Source organism: Perca fluviatilis, chromosome 5 (assembly GCF_010015445.1).
Source record: "Perca fluviatilis chromosome 5, GENO_Pfluv_1.0, whole genome shotgun sequence".
NCBI classification, from domain to species: Eukaryota; Metazoa; Chordata; class Actinopteri; order Perciformes; family Percidae; genus Perca; species Perca fluviatilis.
In genome coordinates this window covers 11,682,707-11,700,316 of record NC_053116.1, presented here as the reverse complement: position 1 = coordinate 11,700,316, position 17,610 = coordinate 11,682,707, and the positions used below count along the sequence as shown (strand labels likewise).

General features: G+C 39.5%; 2 protein-coding genes across 6 annotated transcripts; one reads left to right on the top strand and one right to left on the bottom strand.

Moving 5' to 3' along the window:
• Positions 1 to 364: 364 nt before the first annotated feature.
• On the top strand, positions 365 to 3,361 carry zgc:56699 (uncharacterized protein LOC405758 homolog). Of its 5 annotated transcripts, none has more exons than XM_039799388.1 (8): positions 383 to 476; positions 767 to 813; positions 1,169 to 1,290; positions 1,397 to 1,503; positions 1,677 to 1,803; positions 1,893 to 1,976; positions 2,793 to 2,850; positions 2,937 to 3,361. In XM_039799388.1, exons 1-8 carry the CDS (start codon positions 402 to 404, stop codon positions 3,016 to 3,018), a joined length of 702 nt encoding a protein of 233 aa, XP_039655322.1. In that variant the 5' UTR covers positions 383 to 401; the 3' UTR covers positions 3,019 to 3,361. The 5 variants fall into 5 exon arrangements, with proteins under 5 accessions (XP_039655327.1, XP_039655322.1, XP_039655323.1 ...); XM_039799389.1 differs by lacking the exon at positions 767 to 813 and adding an exon at positions 876 to 912 and having other exon boundaries at positions 390 to 476; XM_039799390.1 differs by lacking the exon at positions 383 to 476 and adding an exon at positions 553 to 571.
• Positions 3,362 to 9,043: 5,682 nt separating this feature from the next.
• Positions 9,044 to 14,030, bottom strand: nr4a1 (nuclear receptor subfamily 4, group A, member 1). Its single transcript, XM_039801852.1, has 7 exons — positions 13,906 to 14,030; positions 11,752 to 12,550; positions 11,498 to 11,627; positions 11,244 to 11,407; positions 10,930 to 11,132; positions 10,626 to 10,804; positions 9,044 to 9,756 (listed from the first exon to the last, which is right to left on the bottom strand). The coding sequence occupies exons 2-7, from the start codon at positions 12,538 to 12,540 to the stop codon at positions 9,500 to 9,502; spliced, it is 1,722 nt and encodes a 573-aa protein (XP_039657786.1). The 5' UTR covers positions 12,541 to 12,550; positions 13,906 to 14,030; the 3' UTR covers positions 9,044 to 9,499.
• Positions 14,031 to 17,610: the final 3,580 nt, after the last annotated feature.

The window sequence follows — 17,610 nt, the reverse complement described above, 5'->3', positions numbered from 1 at the left end:
CCCCCCCCTAACTCAGGACAGCAAAGTCTGACAGTCACCCAATTTGCTATACTTGCATGGTATGAGGTCTACTAAAAGTCCTGAAAAGTTTTCAAGCAGGGGTGGGAGTGGAAGCAGGGATGGATGTGGAGTCAGAGGTGGAGGTTGAAAAATCATGCCACAATTTCTTCAGATATTGCGTTCTCAACAATTGTGTTTATTAATTTTTCAGAAAACAATCACACTACAACAAATAATACAGGTGCAAATCAGAACTGTCACAGTAAGGCGATATACCTTCAGATATTTTTAAAAAGTATATTTTTTAAGAAATGTTTTATCAAAAGTAACGACTCTTGGGTTAATGGATGCAGATGATTTTAGGAATGAAGTCATGTGACTTCGAGATGTTCGCTAGCTAAATGGGGGCGGAGCGACGAAATTTTCAAAAGCTTTCGCCGGTCGCAAGCACGCCGACAAGAAAAGAAAAAGAAAAGGTCCATAAAATGTTATTTTCCGTGGCAATACTCTCAATTTTGTAACCGACTGTATTTCAAACACTTGTTAAAAAACTTAGTAAACGTTCTTTCAGGTAATATGAATTATACTCTTTATTGGCCATTTACAATTAAAGTTGGGCGACTTGCCAAGTTTTTTGCTAGCAAACATGGCCACTGACATTAGCCAACATTTTACGGTTGCGCGGTTTAAGGGCAATGTTTGATAATTAATAAGCTAATTATAGTTCAACGACTGCTTCTAGATAATGCGTCTTATTACCATCCAGGTGAAACTTAACTGCACTAAACGGCTGGTTGGAAACTGCAAACCTGGGTACGTTTTGACCGTGTAAACATAATATAAAATCTGGTGCTAATGCGTTCTCTTTCCCCCAGGCGACTGCTTCACTCAAGTGTAGATAGCACAGACACTGTAAGTAACGCCAGGACGTGGTATATTATTCCAAACAACTCTACACCTCGAATCAGGTGGTAGATAATTCGGCACACCTGTAGCTTAGCTACACTACACAGAATTCTGCATATTAACGATGCCATTGTCATGGTTCTGCCACTTTTGAATGCTGCATGTGCATCTAGAAACCTGTCATTATTTGTTTTGACATTTTTATATCTTTGTTTTTATTTGTATTCAATGTTAACTTGAATAGTATCTATGACCCTACCAGTTTGCCAGTTGGTGTCTTCAGTAAATCCCAGCTAGCGATGGCGGCCACCATCACATTTGGAACCACCTGCGCTCCATGCAAAACTGCTGCTGAGCAGAGTGCACAGTTGGAAGAAGAAACCGGTAAAACTAAAAATATTTCCTCACATTTTAACATCTTAAGTTGTCTTCGGTTTTAATAAATATTAAAGGGTTAAACGTATGAATTTGTTCTTCTCTGACTTTAAAGATGAAAAAGGAAACTGTGACCCGGAAAAACTTCTGCAGTGCCCTTTTGATAAGAACCACCAAATCCGAGCTTGCCGCTTCCCTTACCATCTGATAAAGTGCAGGAAGGTGAGTCAAACTCATTATAGCAAGTAACACCAGCAGACATGGCAAAATATTGTAGATTTACATGGACGTAGAGTTCAGGGCCATGTGTATTATGTATATTTGAACCAGAAATGTCCTTTCCTTCATAGATATACAATCTATGCTTTCCTTTGCCTCGTTTCTCATTTATGTAGAATCATCCGAAACTGGCCATGGAGCTAAAAACCTGCCCTTTCAATGCTCGCCACCTGGTCCCCAAGCATGAGCTGACATACCACACTGAAACCTGTGAAGACCGAATATCTGTGGACACTGAAGATGGTGAGTCATCACTTTTTGGCTCTTTTTTTTTACTTTGCAGAGTTAACATGCTCTCGCAGTGTTTGAGTTGAATTATGCTCTGTTTACAGGTGGAAGTACAAATGGACTTAGTAAATGGCAGGTCCCAGTCAGCACTTGGGTAAACCAGAACATGACTGAGGATTGGGACAAAGGTATTGCTAATAACCACAACTTGTTTTTAACACTTCGATTTTTGTGTCATTGATAGGGATGTAACGATACACTCAACTCACGATTCGATACGATTCACGATTTTAAGTTCACGATACCATTTTCTTATGATTTTTTTTTAACAGAATGAACTGCAGACAAATGACTCAGAAATATTACTTCATATAAACTGTGCAAAACAACACGTGTCCTTATCAAAGGTTAAACTAAAATTGTATTTTATCTTAAATAAAAAATATTAAATTAAAAGAAATGGATTTTTAAGTGGCCGGGTCGGTTCAGTGGGTAGAGCAGGCGCACATAAACACACACACACACATACATACATACATATATATATATATATATATAGATAGATAGATAGATAGATAGATAGATAGATAGATAGATAGATAGATAGATAGATAGATAGATAATAGATAGATCGATCGATCTCTATATATCACATCAAAATAACTCGAGGAATAAATTAAAATCTCTTCAAATAAATAAAGTAAGAAGACGTAGTAATGTCTGAAGTCAAAGTAGATTACACCCTAGGTCGTTTCAAAATTGCATCGCAATTCATTTTTGATCTCAACCGGTGGTAATCTTTACACATTTAGATCGATTTTTAACCAATTCACGATGCATCCTTACATCCCTAGTCATTGAACATTGAAGCTGGTGCTTGAGTTTGAAATATTCAGTGCATAGTTTCTAAAGCAATATTCTTTTTCTCCCCTTCCATGCTCGGAACCAGACTTTGAAAACACAGATTTTTGTCTGTAAAAGTAACTGAGCATTTTGTCTTGCAGAGGCTGATGATGATGCTGCTCCGTTTGTGTGGGGTGTAAACACAGTCCTGAATCAGAAGTAAGTGTTACGCTTCATCCAGTCTGCTTCAGATCTTAGCAAGTGCATGTTTTATGACCTTACTGTTTTGTCTTGTTTCTCTGCAGGCAGCTGCAGGAAACGATGCCCACCAACAACCTTGGTCCAAGTTTTAGAACGCCCAATACCCTTCCCTGGACCCCGATATAAAGTATAATGCATGCTTAACTTATTTTATATTTGATATACTGTAGGTTCAAGTTGCAGCAGTCTCATTTTAGTCACCTGATGTGGTACCGTAACTGCAGAAAAGCCTCCTTTGTTTTAGTTTTTTCTGTATTTATGTGCGTTCCCAACTGTTAACAGTTACAAATTGCAGTGGTTGAATATTGTGGGCTTGTTATATTAAAGGTGTTTTTATTTCAAATAATTGTGTGAAGTTAGCATGGTAGGTGTTCTATTTCAAATTTTTGTGGTGACTTTTGAAAATGTTTACTAAACCGAATCGCATGTTGTAATGTGCATGGATTTCAAATACAGTTTGGCAATGGGATGGGTGTGTTTTCCTATTTTGTTTTTCTATTTTGGAAAGCCTCAGTGGCAGTATTACAAAATGAAAGAGAAAATAAATTAGAAAAAACATTAAACGGTTACAGAAAATGCACATATGGACAACGTATATACACACAGGCCTATTTCACAATATCAATTGGGTCGTAAACTCACTATTGTATTTTATAATAACTATAGTCAATCGTTGAGGTACTCTTCCCAAGCAAAGGAAGCAGCTGTTCAGACTTTGTGTCACTTCATGGCCACAGGATGGCAGTACTCATCAACCCAAGCACTGACATCACTATCTGCCTGCTTCCCAGTCTATTTAATACTTTATCTACATACTAGAATACATTCCCTTGATTTGATTATCCCCTTTTTGTTTCAAGTAGCTCCTCTGGTAAGCAAACATGTTTACTAAAGGCACTTTTCGTGCATAAAGTACATCATTGGTCGTTGCAGTGGTGGAGGGATTATTTAGGTAATTTATACAAGTAAAAGTCCTATGTTAATGTTCAGTAAAAATATGTAAGTATAATCAGGAAAATTACTTGATGCAGAAAAATGGCTCCTGTGACTGTTAAACTATTATACATTAAATTATCAGACTTTGTAATCAAGCATAAATGTAAAAGCAGGAATTTACTGTTTTGGTTAATTGGGGTGGCACTAATTTTGAACTATTTTGTATAAAACTGCAACTAATGATTTTTTTCATTATGGATTAATCTGACAATTATTTTCTCCATCAATCAATTGATTGTTTGGTTTGTAAAAAGAAAAAAAGGGGGGGGATAAATTATGTCACAATTACCCACGACCCAAAGTGACACCTTCCCAATGTTTGTTTCACTGTAGTGACTTCAGTGTGATGAGTCTCAAAATAATCCCAGCGTGAGACCGGCCAGCCTGAGCACTCTGTCATATCTAAGTGGCATTATTGATTTCATGTGATGACTGTCTATTTTAGTTGTGGCTATTAATAGAAGTGTTCAGACGGGCCTCTGTGCTGCCCTGTCACCATCTGTAAGGATGATATGAGGAGATATGACTCTTCAGAGAAAAGTACATGCACGTCTTGTGCTCTGCACCGGCCCCTATGTCTATCGAGGAACCGCTGCCTCCTCTTAAACGTAAAGTTGTTACTACCTGCACACTGAGTGATATGAAGAAGCTCATGTTAGTTCTGAACTCTTCAACTTGTCATTGACGAGGCTTAAATGTCATGTTGTCCCCTCTGATCCCAAGTCAGTGATGTTAATTTGAGCTCAGCAGAGCCCACCGCACCACATTGCGAGCCGTATACCTTCAAGAAACTGCCAGCAGGAACTGATTCAGTGCCAATTAAAAATGATTTACAAAAAACAAAACTGCACTTAGCAAGATATATAAATAGTTCTTAAGATGTTCTCCAATTTATAAATACTGTGGATATTTATCGCTATTATTTCCTATAAAAATTATTAGCAATCTAAATGAATGTCCTCGTGGCTATTGATCAGTAATAAATTATCGATTAAAACCATTTCCCCTTTTTGGCTAGAAATCTAATGCCAAATCCATGTTTAAACTCCTGCTGAGCAGCAGCATAAAATGAAACTAAATAGCCTGGGTACATCCTGTTCCAAACAGAGTGCCCAGTACAAGACACTGGCAGTGGGGAGAAGCAGTGTAAGTCTACTGGAGAAAAGACAAACTGTATGGTTGCCAGTCGCAAGAGAGACTTCCTCCCCCTCCTTCCTGCTGTTTCAATGGCTTGATTAAAGTGCATTTCTAAACATGGCATTATTAGGGTGGCATCAACCTTTAAGACAGCAACATATTTTGTCTACTTGTTCTGAGTTTCTCTGCTCCTTCAGAGTATTTTTCAAGGTCGGTGCACAACTTTGATCCAAACAGAAACATCTCGACAACTATCCGATCAATTGCCATGACATTTTCTACAGACCTTCATGGTCCCCAGAGGATGAATCCTACTGGTTTTCGTTATCCCCTGACTTTTTCTTCTCTTCGGCCCCATGAGGTTTACATTTGTGGTTTTGAGTAAAATGTCTCGACGGATAGCCACAAAATTTGGTTCAGCCATTCACTAATCACTTTGTTGATCCCTTAACTTTTCATCTAGCACCATAACAAGGTCAACATTTATTTATGAACTTATTGTCCAGTAGTTTGGTTTATGACTAAATGACATGTCCAGCAGCCTCAGCTGCACTTTGTGTTTAGTGCTATGAACACGCAAAACTGAGATGGTAAACATAGTAAACATACCTGCTAAACATCAGCATGTTAGCGTTGCCACTGTGAGCATGTTAGCATGTTGATGTTAGCATTTGGCTCAAAGCACCTCTGTGCCCTTAGCTTAGTAAGCCTACAGCCTCACAGAGCTGTAAACCCTTAGTCTTGTTCAAATTAATACAACCAAAATACCAGATACACATCACAATAATTATAATAATGACATACGATAAATAAAAAGAAATAATAGATAGGTAAATCAGAAAGCTACAGGTATGCTGACACTTTTTTTTCTGTTTTCTAAGAACGTATGCAATGTGATAATTCCAACATTCAACCTCTGTATGTACAATATCCCTAAAAATCTAATTAAAGTAATGATTTTTTTTTATAAAGTGACATCTTTGGGGACACATTTGACCCCAGCTAGTCATCTGAGGGTTTAAGAGAAGTAAAAGCCACTGAGCATGCTGCTTTACTTTTTAACTATAAAATTCAACCTGCTGCTTGTTTGGCTATATTTCACAGTACACTCTTCCGGTCCACACTGAGCTATGACCCTTATGAGACTCATCACACTCACCCGGCAGCTGGACACTCTGCTAACAAGTTTCAGGCATGCAGTGAAACCCAAGCCTCTTTGTTGATCTTATTTTATAAATGTGACATTCTCATATTCTCACAGACATTAAGAGTCCTGCACAATGTGGAGTGGACACTTTAGTCTCTGGAACTGGCCTCTAATCCTGTAACTCTGTCTGAAGCTTGTGATCCTCTATTATCACTGGTATTTCATACTCAACTCAAACAAGCTGCAGTCAAGTTGCTCTCCCTTTTCCCAGTTTCCACTAAGGCATGATGGGTAGATCATAAGAGAGCTACCCTACCCCCCTTTAACGCTATCAGTGTACCATTACCCACATACGATCCGTAATAGGAGTGATCTATCCTACTTCTCTTGATGCATAAGTCCAACATTTGCAATGTTATCAAGTCCTCCAACTTATATTAAGTTACGTAACAACACCAGACGGAGAATTTTAAAAGCTGTAACTCAAGAGAAGCAGGAGACCAGCTGGTTGCTACTTCAGATAATTTAGCTGTAGGTTACCTCTGTAACCATGAACAAGGTCTATTCTCAGTGTTTGATATGACATTGGACCAAGTGCAATAAATCTACAGGAATTCATCTCAGTGACACTGAAGCATATTGATAGACCCACATGCCCTGTCAACCTACACCCCAGTGTGACTGCAGCTAAACATGGATGTGCACTGAGCAACTCATGATGGTTCGGTGTGCTGTTAAATAAACACCAGAGAACATAATTAGCACAATGCACTGAATACTGGATGTCTTCTTTGTAGGAACTTTCTTATTGAGCTGTCATCTGGTTCCAGTCCTTTTGACATTTTTTTTACAGTTATTCAGATGGGTCTGGTGTTGTGCTTCAATGACGACTTTAATCCCCTGGTTGGAGAAACAATTGACCAATCAGAGCTTAGCAGGCGGCATTAAGAATTGAGACGTCATCTTCCTGCATAGATAGCTAGATACCTAGCTACATTAATGTAAAATACCAAGAGAAAAACGTTGAGAACCACGTCACTCACTACTGACTGTCAACAAAACTAACAAAGAATAGTCTAACATTAAAGGGGTGATAGAATGCAAATACGATTTTACCTTGTCATAGTTGAATAACGACAGTTTGGTGGGTAAATTGGACATACATAGAACCTCAAAATCCCATTGACACCTCTTTCCTCTGCAAATCTCACAATTTGAAACTGCTGCTGAAAACGGGCGAATCTCAACAAAGCTAAAAGTTGATGTCAACTCCTCAACTCCTACCTTATTTGGCTCTAGTCTCTACCTTTGTCACGCCCTAACATTTACATAGGTTACACCACTGATCTGAGACACTGAGCTCCTGAAGTCCGACATGTCTTACCAAATTTGCAATTAGCCATACATTTTCCTAAAAAGGCCCATATTTGAGCTTTATATAGTTGATTTCTCGCATAAAAATGTCTCAGAAGTATAAAGAATTTTAATAACGAAATTGCAGACAAACAATGTATAACGTCCAGTGTCTGAAATATGAGATCTGCTGTCTCGTCTCCAATGTATGTGTATGTGGTTCGCTCAACCAATCAGCGTGCAGCTCATCTAAATATTCATGAGCATACTATATTTGGAAGAAAAGCTCTTGTTCCAAATAGGTGATACTTGCGTCTTGCATATCGGTGATTGCCACGCAAAACTTTCAGCACGCTTTGGCAGGTACTTTGGTGATCTTCTGACTATTACTTCATGATCCTGAGCCTCTGTAATCATGCTGACTTTGCATGTTTTGGACCATTATGGTGGATCATAGAGGCCCATGGGCTGTCAACAGGTGCACCAGAGTAATCTATAAATAATATTGTTTTATTGGCTGGCTTGCAGCACTTCTTCCATAACATTTACTTCAAGCAGTACAAGGTGTTCATTTATGTTTTGACACACACACACACACGCGTGAGAATGTGACATTATACAATGATGAAGTAGTCTGAGTCACTTGAGACCGGACTGGGAATTCCACTGGTTTCTAAAAAAAGACCAGCACATAACTGGGAGGGAGATGGATTCTTATCTGTTGCCAAAAGAAGAGGTTACACTTGACTCAGGCTTAGAGGCTGCTGGCATAGCAACATACAATGGCTAAGCACAATGGAAGAATAAACTGTATACTAATTTACTTAACAAAGTAAGACTTATTGTTAAATCAATATGTATAATGTTTGCAATTCACAAGCACAAGTAGGGCAACTTTAAATAAAAAGATTTTTTTTACAATAACTCAACCTCAACTACAAGTACAACCTAACTCAATATACTTCTCTAAATATGTAAAGAAGACAAAAAGCAGTTGGAATATGCTGTTTTAAATTTTTATTTCATGTTTAGCTGCAGTAAAATATAACTTCTTAGTATGTAAAAATAACCCAAAACAAAATTACATTTCCCCCCCAAACAAGACATTGATGTCGCAACAACACCAGCAGGTTTAAAACTCATTCAAAAAAATCTACATACAAGGCCAGTGTATAAGACTGAACTGGATGATACACAGTATATTAGCTGCTCAATGTATATTCATGATACATGAATGATACCACTGAATGATTCTGTAGGTTTAACCTACTTTATTACCACCAAATACATATGGTGGCATTAGATATAACACAAACTGGAGCTCTGAGGGACTCATGCTTTGGATATTGTTGTGTGTGGACTCACCAAACATCAGTTTGGGGGCTGGAAAGTGTATTCAAGTGGTTCTGTGAAATCATTTGCTTGTTTTGAAAACATCCTGGTGCACCTGAAGTATTTAAACTAAACAGAAATATAATGCCCATTTTAATTTCTTGAGCCTGAATCATCATCATGTATCATAATAATGCTTTGTAGGATACTTTATGTGCAATTTACAGTCCAAAGCAAAAAAAAAAGCTAAATGATTGTGCTTATTATATTCTTCAAATGATGGGGGCTGATATTGTTTGTATTTAATTTGTAACTGTTTGGAAAGTGCAATAATCTTCCCTCCATCAAAAATGTTTCCATTCATGGCACCTAGTTGTATGTAAACAGTCACCTTTTGGTCCATGAGCTGGCCCGTCTGCAGAGTACACAATTTCCTGGAAAAAACAACCAGGAAGAGCATTTTGTGCAGCTCATACATGTTGCTTCTGCAAGTGTTATAAATCATTCACTTTATAATTCAGAAGTAGCCCTTTTCCTCTGGAGCTGCAAAATCTTCTACCTGAAGTATGAGTCAGTCTGTTTGTTTTTTTGGCTCTCATATACACTCCAGATTTTATATATCACAGATCTTCCATCTCACACTCAAAACGGAAGCGTATCCATGAAGATTTTGTCCACAATCGGTGGTGGAGGAACAAGATCTTCTAATTTAAGGTAAAAGATACGCTGGAGGCCTTGAGTGCACAGAGTCCTGAGGTCAGGCAGCTTCCCAAGAAGTTTGGACAAATAATTGGGCCGCAGCGAGTCGGAGCCGCAGCCAGAGATGTGATCTTTGAGGCAGGTGATGAGCTGGTTCTGCAAGTCCTCCACACGTCTTGGCTCCTTAAGACCATGTCGGTCTGCAGCAGAAAATAAGATACATGTTTGAGTTGGTGTCAGTGTGAGCTTTATGCTCACAAATATCAAACACTGATAGAAAAGACTGTAAACTTTGAAAGCATGACGTGACAAATCTGATCAAGTTTTGGTTACACTTTACTTGAAGGTATCTACATAAGAGTGACATGACACTGACACGTGTTATAAACAAGTCATAGACGTTTATGACATAACGCTTCTTTTAGTAAGTGTCATTCAGTTTTTGTCAAGTTATGGTTATGGTTAGGGTTCATGTGTCATGACAGTGTAATGTTTTCATGACAGTGTCATGTCACTCTTATGTAGATACCTTCAAGTAAAGTGTTACCCAAGTTTTTAATCAAATAATTTCCTCTTTTCTCATTTGATTTTACTCAACTTTAAAAAGACCACAACTCTGAGTTGAATTTGGAAAGTCTTTATACAAACCATTAACTAACTTTAAGTGGGATAATGCACTGCTAAAGTGGACACACGCTGGTGCAGAAACGTTAATGCTGCTACAATTCCTTGGCTTTAAATGTATCAGAATCCTTTATTGATCCCATCACGGAAATGAACCCTGCATTGTGGTTATATTCAGTCTGCTGTGATATCTTAGATCTTCTCTGTGCTATACGTGAGGTTGTGTTACATTCTGTCCAACACCTGTTATGCCAATCATGTGTTGTGTAACTGCCTAGTATTGTTCGCACCAATGAAACCAGATTCCTTGTGCAAACAGTTGTCCTTGCTTAATAAAAATAACTCATATTTAAATTGGGGGGACAGTGGGTTAAAGCCTGATACCTCTACTTGTAAACGTTGATGTGTTAAATAGTGTTAAAGGATGAAAAGCTGCAGCTCTTACCAGCGATTATTACCAGGGCTGTGAGACAGGAGAAGGAGGAAACATCTAGCCTCATGCGATGGAGGCTTTGAGAAAACTCCAAGATGGAGTCGATCCAGTCCCCAAAGCCTCGGACGCACTGCGCTTTGTGAAGCACGGCCCCGTTGCAGAAGATCAGCTTGTCCACATCAGGATTGGAACTTCAAAAGAAAAGAAAAAAAAAAAACAAGATAGTGTGATGATTTTATTCAAGGCATCAGCAATATTACATGTAAGCTTTATGATAAGCGTGCTGAAAGTTTTGCGTGCGCCGCGCCGCACTCACCGATATGCAAGACGCAAGATGAAGAGTTCGACAAAGGCAGATTCCAGCAGCAGTTCCTGGTCTTCTGAGCAGAACTCAGAGAAACCTGGGATGCTCTTCGCCCACTTCCTGATGACCTCCATGGAGGATGTGAGCAACTCGTAAAACTGTTTGATATCGCTAGCGTCCTCTTTCTGGTTTGGACTGACTTTTGTCTCGTCATACTGAAATTGCAAACAGCAGAGAAGTTCAAACAGATGCATGAGTGGGTAATTAAATATTAAGGGGAAAAAAAATTGGGATTTTGCATGTTATTTGTTTTGTTTTGCTTTTACCTTGGAGTAATCCAGTTTCCCAATGCTGGGGTTTGAGTCGATGTGGGCTCTCACAAGTGAAGCGATCATACTCACTGGAGACACGGTGGCTGTCACGTTTTGGGCCACTTTAGGCTTTGAAGGCAGGCGGCCTCTTCGTCCTTTCAGGCTGTCTGTTCTCACAACTGGAAAAATTGGTGACCTCAAATGTTACTTTCACTTCAGCATTACCGTCCTAATTCTAAACCAATCATTTGGATATGTACTGAACTCACCTTCCCTCACCATGCCTACAACAAGACACTTCTGGTAACGGCAGAACTGGCATCGATTCCGCCTCCTCTTGTCCACAGGACAGTCTTTGTTGGCAAGGCAAACATACTTGGAATTCTTTTGTACTGTACGCTGTGAAATAAAAAGAAGAATTGCTCCAAACCTGTCTCAAACATTCATTCAACATTCAAACAGTCATCTTTGCATGGAAATACAGTAGATGAATGGGATGCATAGACAAGTCAGATCCTATTACCTTGAAAAACCCTTTGCATCCCTCACAGGTGCGAACCCCATAGTGCTGACAGGAGGCGTTGTCCCCACACACGGCACAGCAGCCCTCATTTCCACCGGGACTTTTTAACTTGGGTGATAAGCTCCCATCCAGCTGTTCAGTGCCATCCAGGCTACACGCTTGCTCCATAACCAAGGTGGGGAAGCTCAGTGCAGAGGGGTTAGGGTGGATCGAAGTGAAAGGATTCTGCTCTCGTAAGTGTGGTTGACCCAAATGGGACATATCCTCCACAGAACCAAAGGTGAAGAAAGAGGGCTCTTGTGGCACTGAGTTGTCCTCTGCTGCCCAGTACCCTGGACTGGGTGAGTATGGCCCAAAGGCTGAATCCCAGTTGGAATTGGACGCATGCTGACTCTGGAACCGGGGGGTTGAAGGAGACGAGGTGGATGCGGAGCTGCCAAAATAGTCGGACCCACCAGGGGACACTGCCTCGTCAGGGTAACTCAGCGTGAACGCTCCAGGGTAGCAGCCGTAAACCTGTAGGTCATCCAGCTTGAAGGGGGTCTCCTGGCCCGGCGACGGAGTGATGTGGGCAGGGGCTGCAGTGAACTGACATGAATAAGCGTCAAAGTCACCCACGCGAGTGTCCACCAGGGAGCTGATGCTTGGCAGCGATGGAGCAGAGAGCTGGTCCCCTGGGCTGCTCATATCCACAGTTAGCCTGGAGAGAGAGTCTGTGCTCTGAAGCTCCGAGCTGCCAAGGCTGTTCTCGTAGAGCTGAGATCCATGCTGAGGGTGTATGCAAGTCATGGTTGCAAGACTGAAAAAGACATAATCGACAATATATATACATATATATATATTTTTTTATTTTTATTTATTTATATATTTTTGGCATTTTATTTGTATAGGACAGCTTAGACTTGAAAGGGGAGAGAGAGGGGGAATGACATGCAGCAAAGGGCTTCAGATCGGAGTTGAACCCGCGGCTATAATCGACAATATTAAAGCCAAACTGATTTTTAAGTTTATTTGGAACACTTAAGCCATGGCCAGTTAACCTGTTAGGGGTCCCTGGGGCAGGAATGAGCGTCTGGGCCCTCTTTTACTACCTGTGCACTATATTCATGTGCTGGAATTTACATTTTTACATTTTAAAAGTTATATAAAATGTTATATAACCTAAGTTAGGTTTCCCTACAATTGCCAAAAGGTGAACTATAGACTTCGGGGGTCCCCTGGCGTTGTGGGGGCCCTGGTGCAGTTGCCTACTTGGTAATCTAGCCTTGCCTTAAGAAAGACATACTGCATATACTTCATGAGAAAACCTAGAAGGTGCTCTGCTCTGCATAGCAACAGTCGTAAACCATTGTATCATGTATTACTATGTAGTAAATATGGTCAGCTGCTCATGCCGGAAAGTACAGTATGTGGGCATTGACTTTCAGACAGGGGCTCAATGACAACACATGAGGCACATGTTAACACTAACAATATATTTTGCGTATTGATATCACACTATTCATACTGTTCATACTGTTTACATCTTGACACATTCATACCTTCTACTTTATTGTATTCTATTTTCATTCTAGATATCACGATTTATTCTGTATATTACTTTGCACTTTACTGCTTTTGACATTTCTGGTTAGATGCTAATACTGCATTTCGTTGTCTCTGTCCTTGTACTGTGTGTAATGACAGTTGACTCCAATTAGCTCAGGAATAGAATCAGAAAAAGGTTTTCACATACAAGGAATTTGCCTTGGTGTTTTGATGCATAACAATAGGCTATACACAGTAAGTGAAAATAAAAATATAAAGCAAGTCCTACAAACGTCAACACACATAAATATAGAACAGAAAGTTTTACTATAAAAATGTGAAAAAAAATACAATATATTTGTTTTAAAATGAAACAACTGTACAGTTTTGTGCAAGAATGAGTAAAATATTGAGTAGGCTTATATAGTCACCTACATAGACACCTGTAGCGTTAATACAACTTCACTTTGCTTTCTGCTTATAAATGGGAACGGGGCGGCTGCTTTCTCTTCCATTTAAACTCATTTTAAAGCCCATGTGTCGGTTGTGACATTTAAAAAAAAATCGAGTTTCCGTATTCAAGTGTAGGCCTACTATATCACAAAAATAAAAATAAATATTTCTTACCTGTTGGGCCCGTTTACAAGTGTTTTGAACTGTCTGTATTCCACAAACAACCGTCAGTCATCTTCAGTGTTTCCCAGCTGAGAAGCAAGTCCCTGCGCGTTTACATCTCTGCAACACTTTTATACTATCCGAGTTATAGTACCCATGACGCCAGAGAAAGAGTTCCATACATGGGCGGTGGGCGGGGAGATTTCCAGCCTTCGGCCAATCACAGCGCGCGTTCGAGAGAATAGACGTTCGATGACGCACTCCAGGATTCCGTTGACGCGCGAATGGTGAAGAACCGCAGCATTGTCCTCCCCACACGTTCTCTTTATGCATCCACGCCCCACACACACACACACACACACACACACACACACACACACGCGCGCACACACACACACACACACACGCGCGCACACACACACACACACACACACACACACACACACACACACACACACACACACAGAGCTAAATACAACTCAATAAAGCGGAATATAATATTATATTTTTGAACAGACTGACACACCGCCAATACGTTTTGCTGATAAACTGGAAAATGATTTTATGATTTATAAACAGGAAGTCACAGTAGCTTAGACGTTTTTAGATTTATAGGTGAGAAAACTATTTTTAATTCATGTTGTGTTGTAAAAGTGATGATAAAAGAGGCTAAAAACTGCATTTACAGTAAAAAATCTTATCTGGTGGGTGTGCGTTGTATAGAAAAAGTGTAGACCACATATTGCACAGAGAGTGTGAAGAACAATAGGTTAATGGGGCAGGAACTACTACTACTACTACTACTAATAATAATAATAATAATAATAATAATAATAATAATAATAATAATAATATTTCTAAAACTTGTACTATTAAATTATTTTAGACAGTCAGACGTCCTAATTGAAGGTCTTTCTAAAGGTAATAGTTGTGGTGTATTGCAGCATTGTATGCTAAGATAGATAAGTATTTTATTGTCATTATATACTACTGCTGTGCAAGACAAACAATGCAACAAAACTTGAGTAGGCACTCCCTAATATTAAAAGAAATATAAAAGAAAATCAAAATAAGAGCAGTAGCCTACTTATTGTGCAAATAAACAACAAACAAACAATAAACAATAGCAGCGTAAAAGTGTGAGAAAGGAACATAAAAAGTATGGCATAAGGACATATTCCACAAGTGTCAGTGTTGGCTGATACTTGTGGTGTTCCTATTATTTTGTCTACCTCCTAAATGTTCCTAAGTAGAGGAGGGCCTCTTTGCAGGCCTGCTGAAGATCCTCAGACTGTTACTTCTCCTTCTACCTGGAGTTTTTTTTTCTTCTTTTTTTTCTCAAATTACAGAGGCTTACTAATGATCACTGCTCCAGAATGTCAATTATAACAGAAAGAGCTTCTCACAATCTGGTGCAACAGAGAAAGCAGGCCACAAACACATCAAGCTGAAATTGTGATGGCAAAAATGCTAAATATTATAATAAAGGGACTCAGCTGTTTGTTTGCATTGTGATCCTTGTTGTTGCTGTCTGTTCAAGGTCATTCTTGCAAGAAAATTAAGAGTTGTGCGTCTGCCATCAGCTTCGAGACAAAATTCTTGGATGGTACACATTTTTGGCTCGTGGTTGCAGACTCCAGTGGAAACTAATCACCCTCCCATTGAAGACTTTTTTTTTCTTCTTCCTGTGAATGACTGGGCATCTGTGATGTCATGCCAGCATTGACTGTGCCTCCCTGCTACACAGAAACTGATTTCACTGGTTATCTGATCTGGGTTAGCAGACACAGGGCACATTTTGTGACATCAACAACATCCTTTGAGCGCAGATTCGAGAACTACTTCCAAGTTATTTGCTGGAAGGAGAAAGTTGTACATGTTTTGTTGTTGGGCAGTTGTAATGTAGATTTTACTGTGTATCTGTGTGTGTGTGTGTGTGTGTGTGTGTGTGTGTGTGTGTGTGTGTGTGTGTGTGTGTGTGTGTGTGTGTGTGTGTGTGTGTGTGTGTGTGTGTGTGTGTGTGTGTGTAAAGGCTGATGTGAGGGTTTTGACATTATGTGTTGTGCAAGAAATGTGGCCTTATGTGCAACTGTTCTCTCTCTCTCTCACACACACACACACACACACACACACACACAACCACACTGTACTTATTATGTATTATCACATGTACATAGCCAGAGCTCCACCCACCACCTGTTGCTCCTCCAGAGTGCTTTTTCTGAGTTGAGAAGATGTTTGTCATAGTGGAGAAATCCTCTAGTTCTTCAGTACAATCTTGTCTGTCACGTCTGTGTTTGTTTCTGGTGAGATTTCACCAGCTTAACATCACATTCAAGCGACCAGGACCAGGGATCCATGAGGAAGAACAGCATTGTAATGGCACTGATAAAATAGACTGACTGAAGCTCCAACTGTTACGGCCGGAAAAAAGCTACAGCTGTTGAAGTCAGTTGTGCATTAGATCCCAGGTAGTTTGCATACAGATGTAAATAAGGCACATATGACGCTATCAGTGGTGCTTTGCATCTTTTTCCAAACTTTAGAGGATTCCTCTGCTTGTGCACAGTTAGGAAGTTATGTAGATTAAGGTTTGTTTGCGTCTACATAAAGTGGTATCAGTCATTCCTTACCAGTTGTACACAGCAGATCAGTGTTTGAATTGGCATATCTCCTGTTATATTCAGATTGTATAATAATAAGTGTCATCACATAAACTCTGACAATCATGCCATTTAATATGCAGATATACCTGATATAAGACAATCTGTCAGTGGACCAGTCTGAAGAAAAGAGATTTGTGAAATGGTACAATGACAATGACCTTATCTTGAATGTAAAAAGGATAAAAACAAACCTGTGGTTAACCAAACACGTCCATTACTCTGCTTTCTTTTCACACGTTCCTCAGCTTTACACTGACTGAAAGCACACGGTGTGAACATGACGTATGAACACCTGCATCTTCACTCCATCTGTGTGTGTTTAGGACTTGCAGATACAATTTGCATCTGACACAGCTCATATTCTGCACCAAAAATAGTTGGCCCATTTAATTGCTCTCGAGACATTTCACTAAAGCCCAAAAGTGGCAACCTCATGGTGGCGCCGGTCATTGGCGCGATGAAAACTCAGGGGCTCACCAAAGTCCTCCACAAGGCTTATATCACCACTGTCCTTATCAAGTTCCACTTTCCAGTCTCAAATGAAAAGAGGATGAGACATCACGCATAAGAGATATCTCATATTTAACATACAGATCCCATAAATTATGACCTCCTCGACCACTTATTCTCTCATCCTCTGTGGACAACAAATACAACAAGTACAACATTTCATGCCACTTTTTGTTTTAATGTTGGTTGTGGAGAGAATAGCGCTGTCTAACACATCACTCCACAATCTCCCATAGGTTTTCAATTGGGTTGAGGTCTGGTGATTGTCTATAATTACAGCATTTTTATATTTTTCATGGCCACTTGTGCCCTGTGTGGAAGCATCTGCATTCTTTATATTTCTCCAATGATAAATTCATGTTTTTCCTTTTAATTTGTCACTGGTTTATATTTCCCCATTGGAGTCAATTAACTATATTATATCTGTGACATTATTACTGATGTATCTTGGACAGTTTGATACATGGTTTGATGTGGTCTAAATGCAGGAATAACAAGGTGTTTTCACATTATGGTGGCACCAAATGGAAAGTCTACAAGA

Bases quoted from the DNA above. Each gene is read 5' to 3' on its own strand.
- zgc:56699 (XM_039799388.1), top strand. From the start codon at position 402: ATGGGGGCGGAGCGACGAAATTTTCAAAAGCTTTCGCCGGTCGCAAGC. The intron at 814-1,168 runs GTACGTTTTGAC...TGACCCTACCAG, and splicing joins GTTGGAAACTGCAAACCTGG to TTTGCCAGTTGGTGTCTTCA. The intron at 2,851-2,936 runs GTAAGTGTTACG...GTTTCTCTGCAG, and splicing joins AACACAGTCCTGAATCAGAA to GCAGCTGCAGGAAACGATGC.
- nr4a1 (XM_039801852.1), bottom strand. From the start codon at position 12,540: ATGACTTGCATACACCCTCAGCATGGATCTCAGCTCTACGAGAACAGC. The intron at 11,628-11,751 runs GTAATAGGATCT...TTTATTTCACAG, and splicing joins GATGCAAAGGGTTTTTCAAG to CGTACAGTACAAAAGAATTC. The intron at 11,133-11,243 runs GTAAAAGCAAAA...TTGCAATTTCAG, and splicing joins GGAAACTGGATTACTCCAAG to TATGACGAGACAAAAGTCAG.